At 43.1% G+C, this 22,307-nt stretch overlaps 2 protein-coding genes across 5 annotated transcripts in view; both read right to left on the bottom strand.

The window, feature by feature from the left end:
* The window catches only part of VTI1B (vesicle transport through interaction with t-SNAREs 1B), a 30,255-nt gene extending 28,231 nt beyond the window's left edge, over nucleotides 1-2,024 (bottom strand). Inside the window, exon 1 of the mRNA XM_049612612.1 lies at nucleotides 1,902-2,024. Within this exon, the coding sequence (XP_049468569.1) occupies nucleotides 1,902-2,016 (115 nt within the window). The 5' untranslated portion in view covers nucleotides 2,017-2,024. The remainder of the gene's footprint in view (nucleotides 1-1,901) is intronic.
* Nucleotides 2,025-3,875: 1,851 nt separating this feature from the next.
* Nucleotides 3,876-22,029, bottom strand: RDH11 (retinol dehydrogenase 11). 4 transcript variants are annotated; one of them, XM_049612606.1, is made up of 7 exons: nucleotides 21,903-22,029; nucleotides 18,854-18,972; nucleotides 18,349-18,504; nucleotides 16,867-16,971; nucleotides 16,100-16,309; nucleotides 12,805-12,994; nucleotides 3,876-5,754 (listed from the first exon to the last, which is right to left on the bottom strand). In XM_049612606.1, exons 1-7 carry the CDS (start codon nucleotides 21,905-21,907, stop codon nucleotides 5,652-5,654), a joined length of 888 nt encoding a protein of 295 aa, XP_049468563.1. In that variant the 5' UTR covers nucleotides 21,908-22,029; the 3' UTR covers nucleotides 3,876-5,651. The 4 variants fall into 4 exon arrangements, with proteins under 4 accessions (XP_049468563.1, XP_049468562.1, XP_049468564.1 ...); XM_049612605.1 differs by lacking the exon at nucleotides 21,903-22,029 and adding an exon at nucleotides 21,476-21,586; XM_049612607.1 differs by lacking the exon at nucleotides 21,903-22,029 and adding an exon at nucleotides 19,232-19,487.
* Nucleotides 22,030-22,307: the final 278 nt, after the last annotated feature.

The following is a 22,307-nucleotide window of genomic DNA, read 5'->3' as shown; positions in this document are numbered from 1 at the left end:
GCGAAAAGAGATGGAAAATTGTTGAAATTCATATTATAACCTATAGATACGTGTACATTGTATTTACTTACCCATTAAACAACTAAGTCTGCTACCAGCAACTTGTATTAAGAGTATTTTGTGGGGAGTCTGGGTGGCTCAGTCGGTTGAACGTCCAACTTCAGCTCAGGTCATGATCTCATGGTTCATGAGTTCGAGCCCCGCGTTGGGCTCTGTGCTGACGGCCTGGAGCCTGCTTCAGAGCCTGGAGCCTGCTTAGGATTCTGTGTCTCCCTCTCTCTCTGCCCCACCCCCACTCGTGCTCTCTGTCTCTGTCTCTCAAAAATAAATAAATATTAAAAAAAAAAGAGTATTTTGTGCTTGGCTAGATATTCACACCTTTTTGATTATCTTCTTTGCAGCAATAAGAAAGTTAGGTAGATGATAAAGGCAAATAGAACTCAGTTTTCTATTTTTCAAAATGGAATACCCTTTTGCACTATTTACCCTTCCAGAAACCACCACTGCAAAATTTAATTCAGCACTGGGCTGCAAAAAATGGTCTATTTTTCAACCATGTAAATCAAATCCCATCACTCTTTTGCTCAATACTCTGTAAGTGCATCCCATCAGATTTAGAAAAAGGTGTAAATCTTTCACTGTGCTCTATAAGGCCACACGTGACCTGGCCCTGCGTAACTCTTTTTACCCTCATCTGCTACCACTGTCTCCTTTGCTCATTTCACTGGCAAACGCTGGACTTCTTGCTCTTCCTAGAAGAGCTCATTTCTGTTTAAGAACCTTTGCAATGCTTACCAAGCTCACTGTGCTTAAGGAAACTTTGGAATACTATTCTTTTCTCCTCACCCTCACTTCTCCCAAATTTTCACATGCTGGACTCCCTTCATTCAAGTCTCTGCTCAAATGGCACCTTCTCAAAGAAGACTTTCACAGCCACCCTGTTTACTATCAGAGTTCTCCATTCCTTTGCCCTGCATAACTCTTCTCTTAATATTTATATATTACCAGGGACCCACTAGAACAAAGATTTTAAGTCTCCTCACTGCAATAATCTGCAATACTACCATCATTTAGGGGAGTGCCTGGCACACAGCAGCCTCTCCCAATAAATATGTTTAACATTCTCTGGCATTCTGACCAGAGTTATTCAATTCATATGACCTCAGGAAACTCACAGAGCAAACACTCAAGCTCTGACCCTTAGTAAAAACTACAAAATAAAGTCTTATCAAGTCTTGCCATCAAGACATATTTGTTCTGAGTGGCAAAGAGCTGTGACAGGTCTTCCTAGAGATTTTACTGGAAAACTAACTCCTCCAAGCAAAGCTTGCAGCAACCTGAATTTTGAAGTCAAATGACAGAAAGTTGGGAAGGGGACCACACCTAAACTCACAGTCCTGATTTTTAAAGACCACTTCCCCCACAAAACCTGATCATTCAACAACTCCAAAATTATGTTTCCTTTGGCTTCTTGGCCCTTTTGGTGCTACGTATCCTTTGTCAGTCTGGTGAAAACTATGGATTTTTCTTGAGAATAATGCTCTAAAATTCATAAAGCAAAATACACAGCTACAAAAGAAAGCAATTTTACTGAAATACAGGGACACAGACTTAAGGTCTCCTATGATCTTCTTGCCACGGTGAAAATGACACAAGAAAATTCTGACGGCTACAGTGGTAAGAGAATCCCAAAGAGACGACACTCCGAGGTCCAACCCTGAGCACCCTCAAGGAGCAGCAGGGAAATGCTGGGCGCCGAGACCCAGCCAACCCTAGGGGGCGTGTCTGAGGATGCGCAGCGGAGGGAAGAGGGACCCGATCTGAGAAGGGGGTGGGGAGCTCGCATTCCCAGAGCGCGCAAGGGGCCGAGTTCCCCACGGCGCGTCCCACCCTCGCCTCACCTGTCCCCGCTGTCCCCAGGAGCCGCTCCGGCACCCCTCGCAGGTCTTCATGGAGGCCGCGGAAGATCTCGTGAAGTTTCTCGAAATGCTCCGAAGAGGCAGCGGAGGTGGCCATGGCGCAGGCCGCGCTCGAGCAGCGGCCACCGAGATTTTGGGCACTGGCCCCGCTCCTATCCCGGCGGTCAGCCACCCAGTCCCGCAGGCATCACGGCGACCGCCGCCACCACCGCCGGGGACGAGGCGCTTCCGGGGCCGCGGCGGGGTCCTCCCGAGCCGGAACGCCCACCCCCTTCATACCGTCACTGAGGGAGAGGCGGGCGCGAAAGCCTGACGGGAAGTCTGGTGGGCTGCCCGCCTGGGCGACTCCTGGGAGGGTGGTGGTGCATCGGAGCGAGCGGAGTCCTGAAGCCCCGGAAATACCCAGCTCAGGGTTGGGGAGAGCGCCACAACGGAAGGGACTGTGGGGGACCCGCGGGACGGGCAGCGCGACCGCCTGTCTCCAGGGCCCCGCCTTCCGGTGAGGGGCGGTCGCTGCAGTGCATGCCGGGGGCTGTAGTTCGGCGTGGAAGCCACTCGGACTCCGAAGTCACGCGCTGGCGGGGGCGGTGGTTCTGTCAACGCCACAGGCCCAGTGGGTAGTGCTGACAAGCAGTAGTTTGGTATCCGTAAGCGTTTGGAAATCATCTTCGCTATCATCGCCTCGTCTGGCGTCTCTCACTTCCTCAGTTCGTGTCCTGACTAAACATTAGCTTTCAGCCCTTGAGAGAGAGCTGGGGCAGGTTCCTTGCTTGCCCTGCAGCGGTAAAAACAAAACAAAACAAAACAAAAAACGTTTTATTGGAGCGGTCAAACGCCCAGAGCCATATGCTTTCAGAAATAGTCCCTAGGCAGTGACTCCCCAGATACGCTCGCAGCCTCTAGTCTCTGTGCTCGCCTAGGTGCATTCATTCACTCAGCAGGTATTTTTAAATGTTTATTTTTGAGAGAGAGACACAGAGCGTGAGTGGCGGAGGGCCAGAGAGAGACACAGAAACCCAAGCAGGCTCTAGGCTCCAGGCTCCGAGCTGTGAGCACAGAGCCCAGTGCGGGGCTGGAACTCACGGACGAGGAGATCACGACCTGAGTAAAAGTCAGAGGGTTAACTGACTGAGCCACCCAAGTGCCCCTCAGCAGGTATTTGTTAATGTTCAGCATGTCATTATGCTGTATCTGGGCATATGTTGGTGAATAAAAAATTCACTCTCTGTGCTTGGTTATTTTATAACGTGGTGAGCAAGGCGCACTCTGCTTCATCGGGTCTCTTTCCCACTACGTGTAATGTGTTAACAGTGACAAAGTCCTATTCTGCAACGTGGGTTTTCATGGTTCCATGGCAGGGAATTTCTATTTTCAACTTATTTCATGATTTTCCTATCAAAGCCCTTTCTGAAATGTTTGCTTGGCAGCCCAATATATAAAACTTCCCAAACATATTAAACGATATATGACTGTTCAGGGGGAAGTGATTTGATAATTCATAGATCTCCTGGAACTTTATTTTTATCAGACTGATTCATGACCACTGATTCAACAAATGCATTGAGCTCTTAATGTTCATTGAATATAAGGATAGCAAAATCTGAGGTTGTTAGTGGAAGTGTAATGTGATTAAGTCCCACAACTCTGTTCTAGAAAGGACAGGTGCAAAAGGGGGGCATAATAGCCTGAGATGGAAAAAAATGTTTGAAAAGCATCACAAAAGCAGGAAATGAGTGAATGAATAATCAAATTATCACACAACCAAAGTTAATGGCATTTCAATGGAGACTATACTGTGGTTAGACTCTGAGACAAATTATCCTTAAAAATGAGAAATGACTGTATAACCATAATAATGAAAAGCATTTTCTTCTTATAGCTAAACTTTCATTTAATTGTTTTCTTTCATTGACTCTAATTCTTACAGCTTTTATTTAGGTAAGTAAAAACATTACAAATAATAAAAAATTTTTATTTGTCATTGATAGTTTAACATAAATTAAGTAAAATATTAGTTATGCTACTTAACTATTAAAAATTTCCAATTTTTCCATAAAATGACCATTTTTAAATATATAGCTTGATGGTCAAAACACGTTCAACAAAATATCCATTTACAAATATGAGAAGACTGTGGTCCCATAACTCTTTACCCCACCAAAGTGAATATGTAATTGTCAGTCCAAGAAAATCAAAGTCTATTAGAATAACATATTCTAAACAAGTGATAAGAACATTATTATTCCTCCAATTTCCTTTGGCAGCATTACTTTTGATAAAAGTTCTCCAAATTAAATGTAGATTTTTAGCAAATAGACATTTTAATCATGTTAAGATAATGTAAGGAAATGCCCTGAAAGATTACTATAGTGACTGTAAATTACCAATATCCGTCCTTAGGATAATTTTGCTGAATAAAGAATTGGGGGGGTTTATTTTGGGACTTTTTCTGCCACATTGGTTGATTGGTGCTTATGAAGACAGTACAGTGTCAGTCTTGCTCACTCAGGTGCTCGCCCTCAATTCTTCCAGTTACATATTACCATCTTTAGTTTTGTTTGTTGTTGTTGTTGTTGTTTTTTTTTTTTTTAAGTCCTTAACTAGTCCCTTTACTGCATGCATTATCTTCCAGGATTTTTCTGTTTTAGACTTCTTCCCTGCTACCCATGTGCTTCTGGGTAAGTAGTTAACCATATATACAGAGTTGACTTCCCTTTGCTGGTCTACTCATTTGTATCAAAGACTGGATGACACTGCTCCATCTTTGAACATTTGCCTCCACCAGGGTCCAGTTTAATACTCTTCCTTTGTAGTTATTTTGAATTCTGTGAAAATAAGCCCCACTGTGTGACTACAGAAGAACACAAAGGTAAACTCAGTGACAATCACCAAATAGCCTTTTCCTTCTTCTGGTTTTATAAGAGAAACTAAGACACAAAAAGGCCTCCATCGGTCTGGGGTCACTAACTAAAGTCAGGTAGATGGTCTATCTTCCCATACTGCCCCTTTCTTTACCCACTTGCTGGTCTGAGAAACAGTAAGAAAATGATAGTTTAAGCTTGATTTTTATTTCTGCCATCCTCCAAACCCCACAAACTTCTTAGAAAAGGAAGCTCTTCTCTGTGGTCTAGATGTTGGAAAGTGTTTTAATAGCAGTGGCTTTAGGTTGTCAAGAGATAAAGCCATGCCATAATCCAGATTCAGTTAAGAGTTTCCGGAAATAATTCAGATGTTAGCATATGATGGTTTTCTTAACAGGTGAGGGATGAGTCCTGCTCTTGAGTCAAGCCACTGTGACTCAGAGTTCGGCTGAGGCTGCAGTGTGGCCCTCTTGAAATGAAGGTTGGATGGTGGTTGGGAGGAACTATATTGTGAACAAAGAGGGTAGAAACTAATCCAAACTACCATAAATTGACCTTGCCATAGCTAAGATTCTCCTAGGTAGTAGGTTTCAGACGGCAAATATCAGCTCGCAGGTCATCTGAGGATCTTATCGTCTGATATCTCTTGCAACTGACAGTAATAAGGGCAAACTAAATCTGGAGTAAATGCAAGGTGTTTTGATGAATCTGGCAATGTACACTGTGCTTTTCTCAGACATCAAGCAGGAAAGGCTGGAAGATTTGTTTTCTTTGTACTGACGATTTTGGTCACCATGAAGGAGAATCATTTTGGCAGGGAGTACTGAGTAGTCTGCTATAGGTTTCTCTTGAGTCCAACTGCTACCACCTGTCAGTCCATGGGGATGCCCAGCAGGTCACAACTGACATCCCATAGCCGTCTTGCTATTGTCTCATTCCGAGCCTGGGCAGAGACCCACGCCACACTGCAGTCACTGGAAATGAAAGAGAGAGACTTAAAACACAGGGTTTAAGAATGGAATCTGTTCTCTGCCTCGAACAAGGAATGTGACAGAAAAACAACCCAGGGATGACATGCCCTCTATACACTTCATAGGGCCAGTCTTTGTCTTACCTCTTCATTCTCCAATTCTTGCCCCGGAGAAAATGTAATTACCATTTAGATCTCCTCACTAGACTACCTCTGATGAGAATGCTCTGTTTGATATGTAATGTATAGCAGTAAGTCTTTATATTCTGCTGTATATGTGTGTGTGTGTGTGTGTGTGTGTGTGTGTGTGTGTGTGTGTGTAAATGTTTATTTATTTTGAGAGAGAGAGCAGGGGAGGTGAGAAGAGAGAGAGAGAGAATCCCAATCAGATTCCACATCACCAGCACAGAGCCCAATGCAGGACTTGAACCCATGAACTGTAAGATCATGACCTGAGCTGAAATCAAGAGCCAGATGTTCAACCAACTGAACCACCCAGGTGCCCCTATATGTATACATTTAACTATAATATCTGTGTTATTATTTTAAATCCCCATTAAATACAGGAGAGAGACAGGGTGCCTGGGTGGCTCAGTGGGTTAAGCATCTGACTCTTGATATTGGCTCAGGTCATGATCTCACAGTTGTGGGATTGAGCCCCACATTGGGCTCCACACTGAGCATGGAACCTGCTTAAGATTCTCTCTCCCTCTCTCTGCCCCTCTCCCCCACTCGCACTCTCTCTCAAAATAAATAAACATCTAAAAAAACAAATGCAGGAGGGGTATTCAAACTCTGCACTTATCAGCAATTTTCTCAAAGACTTTTACTCATTTAAAAAAATTTTTTTTAATTTGTTAATGTTTATTTCTTTTTGACAGAGAGGCAGAGCATGAGTGGGGGAGGGGGAGACAGACACACACAGAATTCGAAGCAGGCTCCAGGCTCCAGGCTCCGAGCTGTCAGCACAGAGCCTGACGCAGGGCTCGAACCTATGAGCCATGAGATCATGACCTGAGCCGAAGTCGGATGCTTAACCAACTGAGCCACCCATGTGCCCCTTAAAAAAATCTTTTTAACATTTATTTATTTTTTGAGAGAGAGAGAGACAGAGACAGAGCACAAGTCGGGGGGAGGGGCAGGGAGAGAGGGAGACACAGAATCTGAAGCAGGCTCCAGGCTCTGAGCTGTCGGCACAGAGTCTAATGCAGGGCTCAGACCCGCAAACCAGGACATCATGACCTCCGGTGAAGTTGGACACTTAACCAGCTGAGCTATCCAGGTGCCCCCTTTTACTTATTTTTATATTCGCTGCATCTAGTACACAGCAGGCATTCAATAAAGTGATTGAGTAAATGAACTGCAATCTTTTAAGTTACATAAGAAGCAATTTTAAAAATTATACTATTTTAAGAAAACTGCTTCCAGGACATTCTAAGCAAATTCTGAAGATGAAAAGGAAACTTGGCAAGTCTGAAATAAGTACATGAAGCAAACTCCTAACACTACGTCCATTAAGACACTGCTAATCAAAGAGTGCGTTATGGACTAGCAGGAGCCATCATCTGGAAGCTTGTTAGCAATGCCGATTGTCAGGCCCCATCCAAACCTGCTGAATCAGAACAGGGTTGAGGCCCAGTTATCTGTTTTCAGCCACTTCCTCTAAAACACATAGAATTTTGAGAAACACCACTTAAAGATATCTTCAAATTTACAAAACAAGGCTTCTTGGTACTTCTGTTTAAGGGAACTCACCAGCATGACCAGTACAACCTGTCACTGCTGAGTAAAAAGACCATCACCGAGAACCAAAAGGCTTTGTATGACTCTCTCAGTTGGACCTCTGTAAGCCTCTGTAGACTCTATATATACCTGATGTTCTCTGCAAGGTTACAATGAAGAGCAAATGACACACACAATGGACACAATGGAAAGTGCTGTGTGTCATAAGCTATGACATGCTGTAAAATGTATTCAAATACCACAGTAAAAGCTACTTAAGTGTTGGGGCACCTGGGTGGCTTAGTCCGTTAAGCGTCCGACTTCAGCTCAGGTTATGATCTTATGGTTTGTGGGTTCAAGCCCCATGTGGGGCTCTTCCTGCCAGTGCAGAGCCTGGAGCCTGCTTTAGATTCTGTGTCTTCCCCTCTCTCTCTCTCTGCCTCTCCCCTGCTCACACTCTTTCTCTCTGTCTCTCAAGGGTGAATAAACATTTAAAAAATTAAAAAAAAAAAAAGCTACTTAAGTGTGGTTATGCATCAGCATGGTCATGGTGCTGATATTTCCAGTAGGATTTTGGGTAGTATCAACCAGTATATGTAAAAAGACCTATATCAAAACTTAATACAAAGACTATTCTACTGGCATAAGGACAGACATAGAAATGAATAGAAAAGGGGCACCTGGGTGGCTCAGTCGGTTAAGCATCCGACTTCGGCTCAGGTCATGATCTCACGATTTGTGAGTTCGAGCCCTGCATCGGGCTCTGTGCTGTCAGTTCAGAGACTGGAGCTTGCTTCAGATTCTGTGTCTCCCTCTCTCTCTGCTCCTCCCCCACTCATGCTGTCTCTGTCTCTCAAAAAATGAATAAATGTTAAAAAATTTTTTAAGAAATGAAAAGAAAAAATAAAAAAGTATAGAAGTACTCTTACATTTATGGTCAACTGATTTTTGATAAATCTGTTACGGACTGAATTATGTCCCCCCAAATCCATGTTGAATCCCTAAATCCCCAAGGTGACTGTATTTGGAGGAAGGGCTTTTAAGGAGATAATTAAGGTTAAATAGGGTCAAAAAGGTAGGGCTCCAATTCAATAGGACTAGTGTCCTTATAAGAGGAGACACCAGGAGTGTGCACACAGAGTAAAAACCATCTGAGGACACATCAAGAAGGCAGCCCGGTGCAAGCCAGGAAGAAACCAGAAATCAATCTTGTTGGCACCTTGATCTTGAACTATAAGAAAACTGTTTTCCTCCAGAACTGTAAGAAAATAAATTTCTGGTATTCTGCTATTGCAGCCCAAGGAATTTGAATATAGCTACCAAGAAAATTCAATGGGAAAAGAATAATCTTTTCAACAAACAGTTCTTGGAAAACCGGATATCCACATTCAAAATGAAACAGGACCCTATCCCCATGCCATATATAAAAATTAAATGAATCACAGACTGAAATGTAATGCTCAAGTTATAAAACTGTTAGAAGAAAACATAGTAATAACTCTTTGTGCCCCTCAGTTAGGCAATGGTTTCTTAGGACACCAAAAGCACAAGTGACAAAAGAAAAAAGTCAATAAATTAGACTTCCTCAAAAACTTCTCTGCTTCAAAAGACACCATAAAGAAAGTAAAAAGACAAACCAAAGAGTGGAAGAAAATATTGGTAAATCACACATCTGACAAGGGACTTGCATCCAGACTATATAAAGAATCATTACAATTAAACAATAAAAAGACAATAATCCATTTTGAAATTGGGCAAAGGATATGAATAGACATTTCTCCAACAAAGATAAACAAATATGAGCACATGAAAAGATGCTTAACATCACTAGCAAGAAAATGCAAATGAAAACCATAATGAGAAAAACTAGAAGAACATAAATAGAAAAATTACTTCATATTTATTATAATGGCTAAAACAAAGGACAGAGGGGCGCTTGGGTGGCTCAGTTGGTTAAGTGTCTGACTTTGGCTCGGGTCATGATCTCACGGTTCATGAGTTTGGGCCCTGCGTTGAGCTTTGTGCTGACAGTTAGCCTGGAGCCTGCTTCAGATTCTGTGTCTCCATCTCTCTCTGCCCTCCCCCACTCACACTCTGTGTCACTCTCTCACTGCAAGGGCAGTGTATGAGGGAGAAACTGGAACCCTCATACACTACTGATGACAACACAAAATGCTGCAGCCACTTTGGAAAACACCCTGACAATTCCTCGACAGTTAAACATGGAGTTAACATGACCCATATTCCAGTGGGATTCCATTTCTAGGTATATAAACCAAGAAAAATGTCCATACAAAAAATCTGTACATGAATATTCATAGCATCATTATTCAATTAAAAAAAGTGACAACCCAAATGCCCACCAACTAATGAAGGGATAAATAAAATGTGGAACATCGACAAAATGAAATATTATTTGGCAATAAATAGGAATGATGTACTGATACATGTTTTGGCATGGATGACCTTGAACACATTTTGCAAAGTGAGAAAGAAGCCAGTCACAAAAGGCTACATATTATATGATTCTATTTATATGAAACACCCAGTACAGGCAAATCCATAGAGACAAAAGTAGGTTTGTGGTTTCAGTCAGGAAGAAAAACTAGTGCAAAGTTTCTAATGTTTCAGTCAAGACAGACTTAAGTTCATTTCTTGATAGTGGTCAACACAGCTGCTGTTGGATCTTCAAAATGCTTACAATTGAGAATCCTTGGCACTGGAAAGGCTCTTCAAAAGCCAATTAAATATTTACTAAGTCATGAATTTGAGGCCGGCTTTCTTTAGATTACTCAGTCAAAACCTTAAAATTTCCAGGGAAGAAGAATCCAGTCATTCATGGAAAATCATTCTAGTGTATAAAACCATATAAATTTATCTTCCTGACTTTCAGACCCACATTTCCAACTATCTGCTATACATTTCTACTCCATGACTTATGGATATGCACTCACTCAACATGTATAAGGCCAGGTGTATTATAGAGGGCAACTGATCCATTCCACATTCTTTTGGCAACAGCAATCTGATTCCTTTCTGTAAAATTACCTCTTTCCCACAGTTTGGAGAGCCCATTAATCAAGTGCTGGTCTTCCCCTAACCAAGGGAGTGAGGATGTGAGGATGGAAGACCTAGTGCTTCCTTGCTAGAGAGCGGATGGTGAGCAACAAAACAAAGACTAAAGATAGTTGGCATATACTCGTTCCAGCAACAGTGCCCCGGCCAGTTGACTGGCCACTGTGTGTGTTCTAAGCCTGGCTCTTCAGTCTGCTCTTTGGACCTAGGAGAACCCCCATATTCTAATAAATTCCCTTCTTGCTCAAGTTAGCTTGAGTCTGTTTCCACTGCTTTGCAATCAGAGAACCCTAAGCTATACACATTATATTTCCATTTCTGCTGTCTCAGTTAATGTCATCATCAACCTCATAGTAAGTCAGGCTTGACCCCCAGGTCACCAACTCCTCCCCGACCTCTCATTCAATTATTCATCAAGTGGTAAAGATTCTGCCTCTTCAGGGCCTCTCTCTCTTAATCATTCTTTGCATTCCAACTGTCATTACCCTAAATCAGGAACTCATTATCTCTCACTTGGGTTATTTATCCATTCATTAAACAAAGTCAGCAGGGATGTTTCTCTGAAGCACAGAGCAGATTATTTCTCTTTCTACTGAAACAACTTCTGTGGCTCCTCTCCAGGTCTGGCATTATGGGCCTTTCATGATCTATCTACCTTTCTTTCCAATTTTAATTTATTTGCAGCCCTTTCTCTAAAAGTGCAAGTTATTTCCACATAATCTTGAAGAGGAGGTAAAAACATGCTAAAATTTCAATCTTATGTGATGTCTGAGACATGCTTCAAAATAACGTGAGAGGAGGAGTGCCTGGGTAGCTCATTCGGTTAAGTGTCCGACTTAAAGTCAGGTCACGGTCTCACGGTCTGTGGGTCTGAGCCCCGTGCCAGGCTCTGTGCCAACAGCTCAGAGCCTGGAGCCTGCTTCAGATTCTGTGTCTCCCTTTCTCTCTGACGCTCCCCTGCTTGTGCTCTGTCTCTCTCTCAAAAATAAATAAACATTAAAAAAATAATAACATGAGAGGAAAAAAATATGTGAAGGGCTGGTGGATGGGATGGGAGAACACTAGCTATGGCTTAATGGTTGTTGAGGCTGTACTGTGGGATTCAACATGCTATTTTACCTACGACTGTGTATGTTCAAAACCCTCTACAATAAAAAGTTTTAAAAGTCTTCACTTATTCAAGAACAGAGTCCATTGATACTATTTTAGTCCTGAAGACAATAGAAAAATACAAATTTTTTAATGTAAACAAAACAAAACAAGGAGTCCAAAAAGGAACAAAGAAAACTGGATGGACATAAGAAAAAGTAGGAAGAAAAGAAACAGCCATATTAATAAAAGATGGCATGGAGAAAATCAAACCTACAAGTACCACGAAAAATGTGAATGAGTCAGTCCCCCTCTTAAAGGTAACAACCCTAGTCAAAAGACAAAAGCTGGGGCACCTGGGTGGCTCAGTTAGTTAAGTGTCTGACTTTGGCTCAGGTCATGATCTCATGGTTCGTGAGTTCAAGCCCTGCATCAGGCTATTTGTTATCAGCACAGAGCCCATTTTGGATCCTCTGTCCCCCTCTCTCTCTGCACCTCCCCTGCTTGTGTACTCTTTCTCTCTCTCAAAAATAAACATTAAAAAAAAAGAAGAGAGGGGTGCCTGGGTGGCTCAGTTGGTTAAGCATCTGACTCTTGGTTTTAGCTCAGGTCATGATCTCATGGTTTGTGAGTTTGAGCCCCATATTGGGCTCTGCGCCGACAGTATGGAGCCTGCTTGGGATTCTCTGCCTCCCCACCCCCCTGCCTCTCCTCCACTTGATCTCTATCTCTCTTTCTATCTCTCTCAAAAAAATAAATAAATAAACTTAAAAAAAAAAAAAGATGCAAAAGATGTTGTTTATTTATTTATTTATTTTTAAAAAATTTTTTTCAACGTTTTTTATTTATTTTTGGGACAGAGAGAGACAGAGCATGAACGGGGGAGGGGCAGACAGAGAGGGAGACACAGAATCGGAAACAGGCTCCAGGCTCCGAGCCATCAGCCCAGAGCCTGACGCGGGGCTCGAACTCACAGACTGCGAGATCGTGACCTGGCTGAAGTCGGACGCTTAACCGACTGCGCCACCCAGGCGCCCCAAAAGATGTTGTTTAAAAAACAACAACAAAAAAAGCTATGTTGCCCAATGTACTTTATAAGAAGAGTACAAATCCAAATTATTTCCTTTGAGCAATGAAACCCCGTCTTCAAAAACAGATATATTCATACCTGAAATGATGCCCATTTAGAATCTCAAGACCTTCTGTTATGGCACAGTACAGGCTGGTCTGGGCTCCCTGTTTAGGGGTCTTGATGAAGAAGGAGAAAAGCCACCACATCCACTTCATGAAAGGTGAGTGCCGAACCAATTCAGAGTTGACTGTGCCAGGGTGTACAGAATACGTCGTAACGCCAGAGCCTAATGGGGGTGCCGTTGGGAGAGAGGAAGACAGGACTTGATATTGCCACATGGCCGAAGAGAGCAGAGGATACGAATAAACATTTGACCCCATGAAGACTCCCTTCCCCCAACAGTATTACAAGCATTCCTCACAGTAATTTATATCTCCCCATCTCACAGGTTAAGATTAAAGCTCAAAGAGGTTACTAACTGTTAGCAAACAGTAGAGCCAGGACTCAACCTATTAGTAGCACTTGACACTACTGACTACTTCTTTCTCAAAGCTGCCTTTTTATTGGCTTCCATGACCCCACACTCCTGATTTTCCTATCCTTTCTCGCTGCTTCCTCTTAGCTTCCTGGGCCAGTTCATCATCTTCTACTCAAACTTCAAATGTTGGAGTTCTCATGGCTTGCTAAAATCCCTCTCTATAACTTTACAGTATGCACATTTTTTGGTACATTATACTCCTTTGAACTCTTAACTGACTACGAGAGGCAGTGTAATGTAGTGGTTCAGGGCATGAACTTTGTGGGCAGACCGCCCAGTTTCAAATCCTAGCTTTACCACTCATTAGCTGTGTGACGTTGAGCAAGCTCCTGATGTTGTGACTCAGTTTCCTCTTAAAATGGGGATAATCCTAATACCTGCACCTCACAAGGTTGTTCTGAGGATTAAATGAGTTCTTATGTACAAGAGGCTAGAACAGTATCTGGTGCATGGTAAGTGCTAAATGACACTTATGCATGGCTATGTCAAAGAGGTTTCCAAATTTTTATTGATTTTGGAAAGATAATACGAACACCTATACATATACTGCTTATTACCTAATCTCCCTGGTACAGGTGAGATTTTGTTGCCAAATGAGCTTTGGTGTCAAGCTTCTGAAAAAATGGAATTTTCATGTCTTTGTGGATTTCATAATTGCAGACGAAGGACTGTGGATATATATTATTTCCAACTTGACATCTACTCTAGATGACCCATAGTAATGCAGATACATAGGTCCTCAATTAACTTCATACTTTTTAAGGCCAAACCTGGATCTTGCAGTGTTTCCTAACTCTTGACGATTCCCCACGTTACCATGCTCAACAAGCTTTAGGGTTTTCCCATCCTAGATATCTCTTAGGAGTGTCCACTACCCTCCATCTCTACCACTGTAGTCCAAGCTACTGTCATCAATCACCTAGACTATAGAAATCACTTGCTGTACACAGCCCTGCCCCCATTTTAAAGGGTTTCCACTGCTCTTACACCAAAATCTTTACCATAGCCTCTAAGGATTTTGCCCCTGTCGACCTCACCAGTCTCAGGTCAGATTTCTCTTCCTCTTGCTTTCTTCATTTTAACCACAGCAGCCTCTCCATTTCTCAAACTGAGCCAAGACTTTTGTGCATTCTCTTTCTTCTGCCTGGAATGTTCCTCAACCTCCTCAGATGCCTCATTCCACCTGCTCTGTAACCCATTTAATTTCTAATCATCTTATATAAAGGCTTAGCTTGCAACTCATTTCTTTAGAGAAATCCCTGATCCCTTAGACTGAATAAGCACCCACCCCAATCCATTATAGGTCCTTGTACTTCCCCTTTCATAGTATTTACAATTATAATTAAACAACAACAAAAAGGAAACATTCCAGATGTTGTTAAGGAAATTAATGAATAAACGGAGGCTCATCTATATGGTGAAATATAATGCAGCCCACAAAAGGAATGGGGTAAATCTGTATGTACAACATGGAAAGATCTCCAAAATATTGTGTTGGAATTTCAGTTCCTTATATATGATGTACACGTATATAAATGCATAAAAAATGATTGACAGGTGCACATCAAGTTGTTGACAGTGGTTCCTTGAGGGGAGAAAGAAGGGAGAAAGTGGGGATTAAGTAAAGGGTTTTTTTCACTTTTAGCTCTATATTATTGGAACTTATTACAAAGAGAATTATTCATGTATTCCTAGACTGATTTTACATGTGATAATGTATAAATACTTGTTTATTATCTCCCTCCCCCAGTGGATCTAAACCAAATCAAAGAAGGGACTGTACTTGTATCAGGCACCACTCCATCTCCAAGCCCTGAATCAGTGCATAGAAGAGCATGGATACTGAATACTTGACTGCTGAATGGATGAATGAACGACTCCTCTGTTATGCCCAGGTTGCCTTCATTGCACCACAGCTGTCTCCCACCTAATCCTCACATCTCTCAGGCTTCCTCACTTGTGTATCCTCTGCTTTTATCGGATCCTCATGGCTGGGTCTATCTCTCCACCTCAAGGGCACCCTAGCTCCCCCACCAACCCTTTGGATAGTTTTCACCATCCAGTTACTCTGATCCATCCTGAGCTGATAAACAATGTCACGTCCTGGGCATAGACTGGGCATATGAAGTGAGCTGACCACAGCTTCCTTCCCCCACATTGCTGTCCACATAACTTGATGATCCTGTCCCAACAATGGGGCTTCTATGTCTGACTTCTTGAGCCAGAATTCTGCCTGCCTCAACTCCTAAGTAACTCCAGCTGTCCACCCTGGATTACCTTTCTTTTTCTTGAAAATTCAGAGTGGACAGTGCTAAGGACCTCTGTGTATTTGTGACTGGAGAATTCCCTCTTCAAGCATGCATTTCTCTTACTTAACCTTTTGCTGTTAGGGGGCAACATCCCGCCCCCCCTCCTCCCACCATTGTCCTAGCACCTGTTTTATCCTAATGGTTGTATCTAGTGCCAGTTCAGGTCCCTCCCTTCTATCTAGTCTCATTATGAGTAAAAAACCTTGCTTGCTCATGAGACCTGACTTAATAAGGACAATAACCTATAAAATAATCCCATTTTACTTATGAGGAAATAAGTCCTGAAAAGTTAAGTAGCTTGCTACAGGTCACACGGCTGATAAGTACTAAAGCTAAGCCTTATGACTCAAAGTCAGAATTTCCCCATCTCCTGCCAGCCACCTCCAATATTCAGTTTTGGGCTACTTACTAAAATAATACCCAGTTATAGTCATGAAAGCAGGTTTTATCCAGAGGATAGGCTCCCGAAAACAGAATGTATTCCTGTGGCTTTTGGCTACTTCCCATTGACTTATATCTCTATATTCATTTCTTCTAAGCCTACCTTTGAGCCTCCGGGCCAGTTCCTGGGTGAAGAGAATGTTGGCTAACTTGCTGTGACAGTAGGCCAGACCTGCATTGTAGAATTTCTCACCCTGCAGGTTATGGAAGTGGATCCTCCCCAGGTGATGCGCTAGGGAAGACACATTCACTACCCTTGATGGGGCTGATTCCTTCAGCTTCTCTAGCAACAGATGGGTCAGGAGGAAGTGACCTACAAGAAAAACTAGAATTAATACAGTTCGAGGCCAATGTCAGGGTTAAGGGAGTCGTGGTGAGCTCTGCAGAGAATTCAGGAATAAGGCTTTTTGCCTCATTAATTCATTATCAACTACAGAACAAGCTCAGTGAGGGTTTAGGAAAATAGGACAGCCATCCATCCATGAGGGGGATCTGGAACATGTGAATATGAAGTCCTGTCTTCTTCCAACTTTGATTAATATCACTCTTTAAGAGCAGGCAGCCTCTACCTAATGTTCGCCGTGAGGATCACTACAAAGAAAGCAACACAGTCCTCAGTCCAATTAGGCTGTTAAAAATGCCCCAAAGTAAATTGAATCCAAATCACAGATTAAAAAGTTGGTGTAGCCTCAAGTGGGCCTCAAATTTATCCCTGGGCTTTCAGGCAGGACCATAATATTCGCTATTCACTTATGGTCTTTTAGGGCCCAGTGTCCAATCGCATCACAAGGACAGCTCAATCTGACCCCTAAGTTTGCCAAGGAGAACTTTAGGTTTCCTCCAGTTTTGTGATGAGGCCAGATTTCTTACCCAAGTGGTTGACTCCCATGTGCATCTCAAAGCCATCTGCTGTCTTAGAGTAGGGACACATCATCACTCCTGCATTGTTGATCAAAATGTGAAGATGCTTTTCCTCTGCAGGGAAGAGATGTAGTGTGGAAGCAGCCAGCCACAGCGGTGATACCTAAGAAGTCTGCCTTAGAAATGGGGACCCACGGCTTCAATCTTTCCTCCATTTCCCCTTCAGATGTATTTTGTATTGTTTTTCATTATTTAAGACTGTAGTTGAATCCTACATACTTTTAGCACAGAGCAAAATTCCATCTTATACAACCAAGTGGCCTTTATGATCTTTCCAATTAAGGAGCTACTTACTCATTGCTTTCGAAAAAGTGTTCTACCCAGCTCTCCTAATAGAAAGACTTCCCGGGCTGAATGGGAAGAATCCAAGCAGGAGAAAAAAGGATGTTCTGTATGTACCCCTGATACTGGAGAACTCCAAAAGGCACCAAAAGAAATACTGGTTTCACCTCTTTGTTACATATGACAACTCTTTCTCCTGGTTTATTTTCTCACGTGGTTTTTAATTTCTAACTATAAGCTCATATCAGCAGAAGCTGTTTACTTAGGGAGGCCAAGATCCCTGTATTATGAGGGGATGCCTACAGACTACTCTTGGATTTGATTTTGATGTGATTCTATAGGATTTTATGTTAATTCCTCAGCTCAAGATTCTTACATCATTTGGTGATGTAATAAATTCTCCCCCATAGATGATGCCAACTTGAGGTTCTAATATCTTACAGATGACTCTCTAACCATCTATGTCCTGAAGAGAAGATGAGTTTTTTTGTCATGCCTTAGAGCTGGTGGCGAGGTTTTTTTTATGCCTCTTTATCATGGACAAGATGGCTTTTTGTGAGTCCCAACCTTATGTGAAGCCTGAGATACAGCTCCCCAGCTCTCAGGGCCTGAGTCCTTATCTTCTGTCCCTGTATGAGTGTTTAGACTCCAGACCCTAAAGCTCATATTGAGTTCAGATACTTCCTTGAGATCTTTGGCTTTAGTTCTTATGCATTACTAGGACTTTTTTTTTTTTTTTTTTAATGTTTACCTATTTATTTTGAGAGAGACAAAGAGAGAATGGGAAGGAGCAGAGACAGAGAATCCCAAGCAGGCTCTATGCTGTCAGTGCAGAACCTAATGCGGGCTCAATCCCATGAACTACAAGATCATGACCAGAGCTGAAATCCAGAGTCGGACGCTTAACTGACTGAGCCACCCAGGTGCCTTGCATGCTATGACTTTTTAAATCCATTTTTTTTTTTTTTATTTCTGCCTCTTGAGGATTCATTCCCCTTTGTTACTAAGGAGTCAGCTATGAATGAAAGTTTTTTATTATAAACGATCTAGTATTTCTACGTATTAAAGAGGGAGAAAGACCTTTTCCTTTAGCTAAGTCTGCTATGTTGATTGCAAGACCAAAAACATAATCTCTGGTTCAACACTTACCTGCTAAGAAATCTTTAGCAAAGGCTCGAATAGATTTAGTATCAGCCAAGTCCAATTTCCGCACCAACACCTGTTGGTTCCCTGTCATGGTCTGGATCTCTCTGGCCACCAATTCCCCCTTTTGGATATCCCGGCATGCTAAATACACACGGGCTCCTGCCAATCAACATATAAAAGAGACAAACTGTCAGCTCTGCTTTGGAGTGGACATTACAGACCTATAGATTTATGAATGTAATTTTCTACTGTTTTTTTTTTTTTTAATCGGAATTTTACCCCTACTTCACGACAGAGGTATCTGGTGAGCAAATCAAAAAGGAAAAATAAATAATATTCATTAAGTATCCATTACATGCAGAGCATTATACTAGGTTGAGACCAGTGAATCTGTGGGACACTTGGAAGGTTCTTAAATTCCAATATTAGGAGGAAATAGTGAGCATGGTCATCCTTGTGAGGGATAAAATGGCAGTAGCAGGAGGGAATTAGAAGCAGATGATCTTGCCTCTTTGAGCCAGCTCTTTGGCTGTCTCCTTTCCGATGCCTGTGTTGGCTCCAGTGACCACAGCCACCTTCCCAGGAAGCTGGACAGTTGATGTACACACCCCACTAGACAGCATTTTCCTGTAGAGAGGAAGGGAGAGCTCATCAGTTCTTCATTCTCCTTGCCCTGGCCAGAGGTTCCTGCAACCCCCATGTCTTCCAATCCCAGGCTAAGGTTTATTTTGGTTCTTTCTAGTACTGTCCCTTTACAGATTTAAGTAAGTTTGAAGAAAAATTTTCTGCTCTTGCTCAAGAACAAAATTGATTTTATTGTAATGGCAAATCTTAGAGCTGCCCCTTGCAGTATAACAACTAGATAAATATTTGATTGTCCAGGCACCTGGCTTCAGTTTGAGCTCTTCAACAGGCTTGGGGAATCACAAGACTCAGCCTACAAGCAAGAACTGGTCCACTTAATGTCAATCTGCCCACAACTGGCACTTTATGGCCTAGAGATACATAATTCAACAAAAAAGTTAAAATTATGAAAGCTTGTCAACCTGAGGTGAAACACAGAAACAGAAACACGCATGCACACACACAATTAAAATTAAGACAAAGAAAAGACATAAATTAGGGGCGCCTGGGTGGCTCAGTCAGTTAAGCGTCTGACTTCTGCTCAGGTCATGATCTCACAGTTCGTGAGTTCCAGCCCCATGTCTGGCTCTGTGCTGACAGCTTGGAGCCTGGAGCCTGCTTCAAATTCTGTGTCTCCCTCTTTCTCTGCCCCTTCCCCACTCGTGCGCGCGCTCTCTCTCTCTCTCTCTCAAAAATAAAAAATAAACATTAAAAAAAATTTTTTTTAATTATTCAAGAAAAGACATAAATCAGTACAAAGTGGAGCTGGTTGAGTGTTCTTGTTCCTAAGCACTGTGCTATCCTTCTTTTCCACAGAAATGAATGCACAAACAGGGATTAACAGGTCTCAAATTGTTCTTTTTCTTCTCTGCAAATCTCAAGACTCAAGTAAAAAGAATCTCTTGACTAGGAGATACAATTTTAAAGAGCATGTCAGTATTTTTCATTGAACTTGAGAATTGCAAAGCACACACTCCTAGCCATGAACGCTACCTGGTTAGTGGACACAGGCCGATAGGAAGCAAACTAACTCATGGTGCTCACCTAAGGCTATCTTCCTTCTCAGAGAAAAGCCTCCTTGCTCAGTTTCTCACATCCTTTCAGTTTTAGCTCCAGGAGCAACAACTATCAGGACCTCCACTGAGCTCGCTCTTCTCCTTACCAACAGGAATGAAAGGGACAACCAACTATGAAAAGTCTAGCTCTGGGCTAGCTCCCATGACCTAGCCAGGCGTTTGCAGATATGACCCTTGCAGCATAATCTTCCTCAGAAAAATCTCACAGAGACGTGAGCAGTATTTTCAGTTCAGGTTCAACTTTTCATTGAGATTCTATTTGGGTAAGAGAATCTTGTGGTGTAAAATGATAAAAAGCGGGGCGCTGGGCTGGCTCAGTTGGTTAAGCATCTGACTTGGGTTCAGGTCATGATCCCACGGTTGGTGAGTTTGAGCCCCACGTCGGGCTCTATGCTGACAGCGTTGAGCCTGGAGCCTGCTTCAGATTCTTTGTCTCCTTCTCTCTCTCTGCCCCTCCTCTGCTCATGCTCTCTTTCTCAAAAATAAATTAAACATTAAAAAAAAATTTTTTTAAAGAAAATAAAAAGCGTTTTCATCTGAGTGGGAGCACGAGGTGTTCAGAAGGGAGGAAGAACTAGAAGAGGAGCAAGACGGTGGGTGGTGACCACGCCCCTCCTCCCCCCTCCCCCACCCAGAAAGGGTTGTGTCTCATCAGTCACTGGTCCACCGTCACTACTGGTGATTTACTCAGAACCAATCAGCAGGCGCCTTTGTGCAACTCCGCCGATTTTCTGTGTCACTCAGCCAGCCATTGGCTACTGTGTCACTAGGTCCAGAAAGCATTACCCCTCAAGCTCTCTGTCTCACCCCCAAACCCCAGGTTATGAGTCGTGCTCTGAAGGCAGGATACCGCCAAGGACGAAACCCTTTCATTTCTTTCCTTTACAGAAAAAGCGAATCTAACAGCAACAAGAGATCAAGCAATGGGTCTGCGGATACCACGATTCCCATCGAGGAACAGTTTCAGAAAGCAAAAAGTCGAATCGCTCCATTGTACTTCAAAGGCTGGAAGCAAGAAGCCAGATAGGACTAGTCCAAGGCGTGGGAGCTAAGGGGAAAACAGTGTTGAGGTCCTCACTCCATTTTAGGGTCTAAAACCCCCCAATGCTGGAAACTTAAGTGTTGGAGGTAGCCTTGCACACGGGGTTCTCTGGAGCGGGAAGCAAAGGCTGCGGAGACGAAAAAAGGGATCGGAGAAACAAAGTGGGGTGCTGCGGAATGCAGCCCCCCTCCCACCGCCTGAAGTCTCCTGTTCTCGTCCCCCCGCATCCAGGACAGCTGGACCTCCTCCGACCAACCGAACTCCGGGCCTCGACCTACTGGGGCCCCCCAGGGAGTTTTCCTTTTCCTTCTTTTGGAGAACAGAGCTTCGGTGAGGACTAACGCCCCCCTGAATTCTTCTCAAGAGAAGGCAATACATTTGCACAGACCTGATTTTGGGTGCAGCGATGTACAGGAAAAAGGGGAGAAGGAGGAGCAGGAGCAGGACCCCGACCATCCTGGCTGGCTGCTGGGCTGCACAAGCGGAGCGAGATGCCCCAGCAAGCCTTGCCGGACTGTGGCTGCTCCTCCCAGACACGCCCTAGTCTCAGTACGACAGCCCAGGGAGCAAAGCCGTCTGGGAAATGTAGTCCACAGCTTGGTCCTAAGCTTAGTGCTTCCAGCTGCTCAGAGAAGCTGACCCTTGCTCTGACACGCAAAAAGTCCTCAATCATCTAGCCTCTAGGACCTCTAGGATCGTCCAGCTCTCCCACAGCCCTCTGGCCACCAGCGTTCTCGCGAAATCTCCCCAGTCCTCTATCTCCCGGTTCCCAAGTCCAGACCGTGGTTCAGTTTTCCCCATAGTGAGGCAGTTACCTCATTGTTTCTCCTGGAGATCAAAGATTGGCCTCTGGGGAGTGTTCTAAGGCCATTTAGACAGCGGAGGAGGATCGGTTGAGGTCTGACAGTTGGTAGAGAAATGGGGAGGTGGGAATCCTTTCGCCTTAGGGATTCCTTCATCCAATGGAGTGTAAGCAACCCATCCCTGAAGACATTCCCAAGAAAATCACTTTATTGTGTCTAGTTTGAATTATAATGCTATCATTTTCCTCCTGTTTGAATGTGAATTGATAATAGAACATAGTTTTCCTGGTGACTTGGATTAGATATATTAACTCCCAGGGTAGCAATGAATTTCTCAGATTAGCACAGTTGGTTTTGCTTACTCGTGAAAATGCATAATCCTGTCTTGAATTAAGGCCATGAAAATTCTCTGAGAAC

This window comes from Panthera uncia (genome assembly GCF_023721935.1).
Source record: "Panthera uncia isolate 11264 chromosome B3 unlocalized genomic scaffold, Puncia_PCG_1.0 HiC_scaffold_1, whole genome shotgun sequence".
NCBI classification, from domain to species: Eukaryota; Metazoa; Chordata; class Mammalia; order Carnivora; family Felidae; genus Panthera; species Panthera uncia.
This window is presented reverse-complemented; position numbering and strand designations above follow the sequence as displayed.

Bases quoted from the DNA above. Each gene is read 5' to 3' on its own strand.
- RDH11 (XM_049612605.1), bottom strand. From the start codon at position 21,543: ATGGTCGGGGTCCTGCTCCTGCTCCTCCTTCTCCCCTTTTTCCTGTAC. The intron at 18,505-18,853 runs GCAAGATCATCT...GTTGATTGGCAG, and splicing joins CAAAGAGCTGGCTCAAAGAG to GAGCCCGTGTGTATTTAGCA. The intron at 5,755-12,804 runs GTATGAATATAT...TTTCATTTCCAG, and splicing joins CTAAATGGGCATCATTTCAG to TGACTGCAGTGTGGCGTGGG.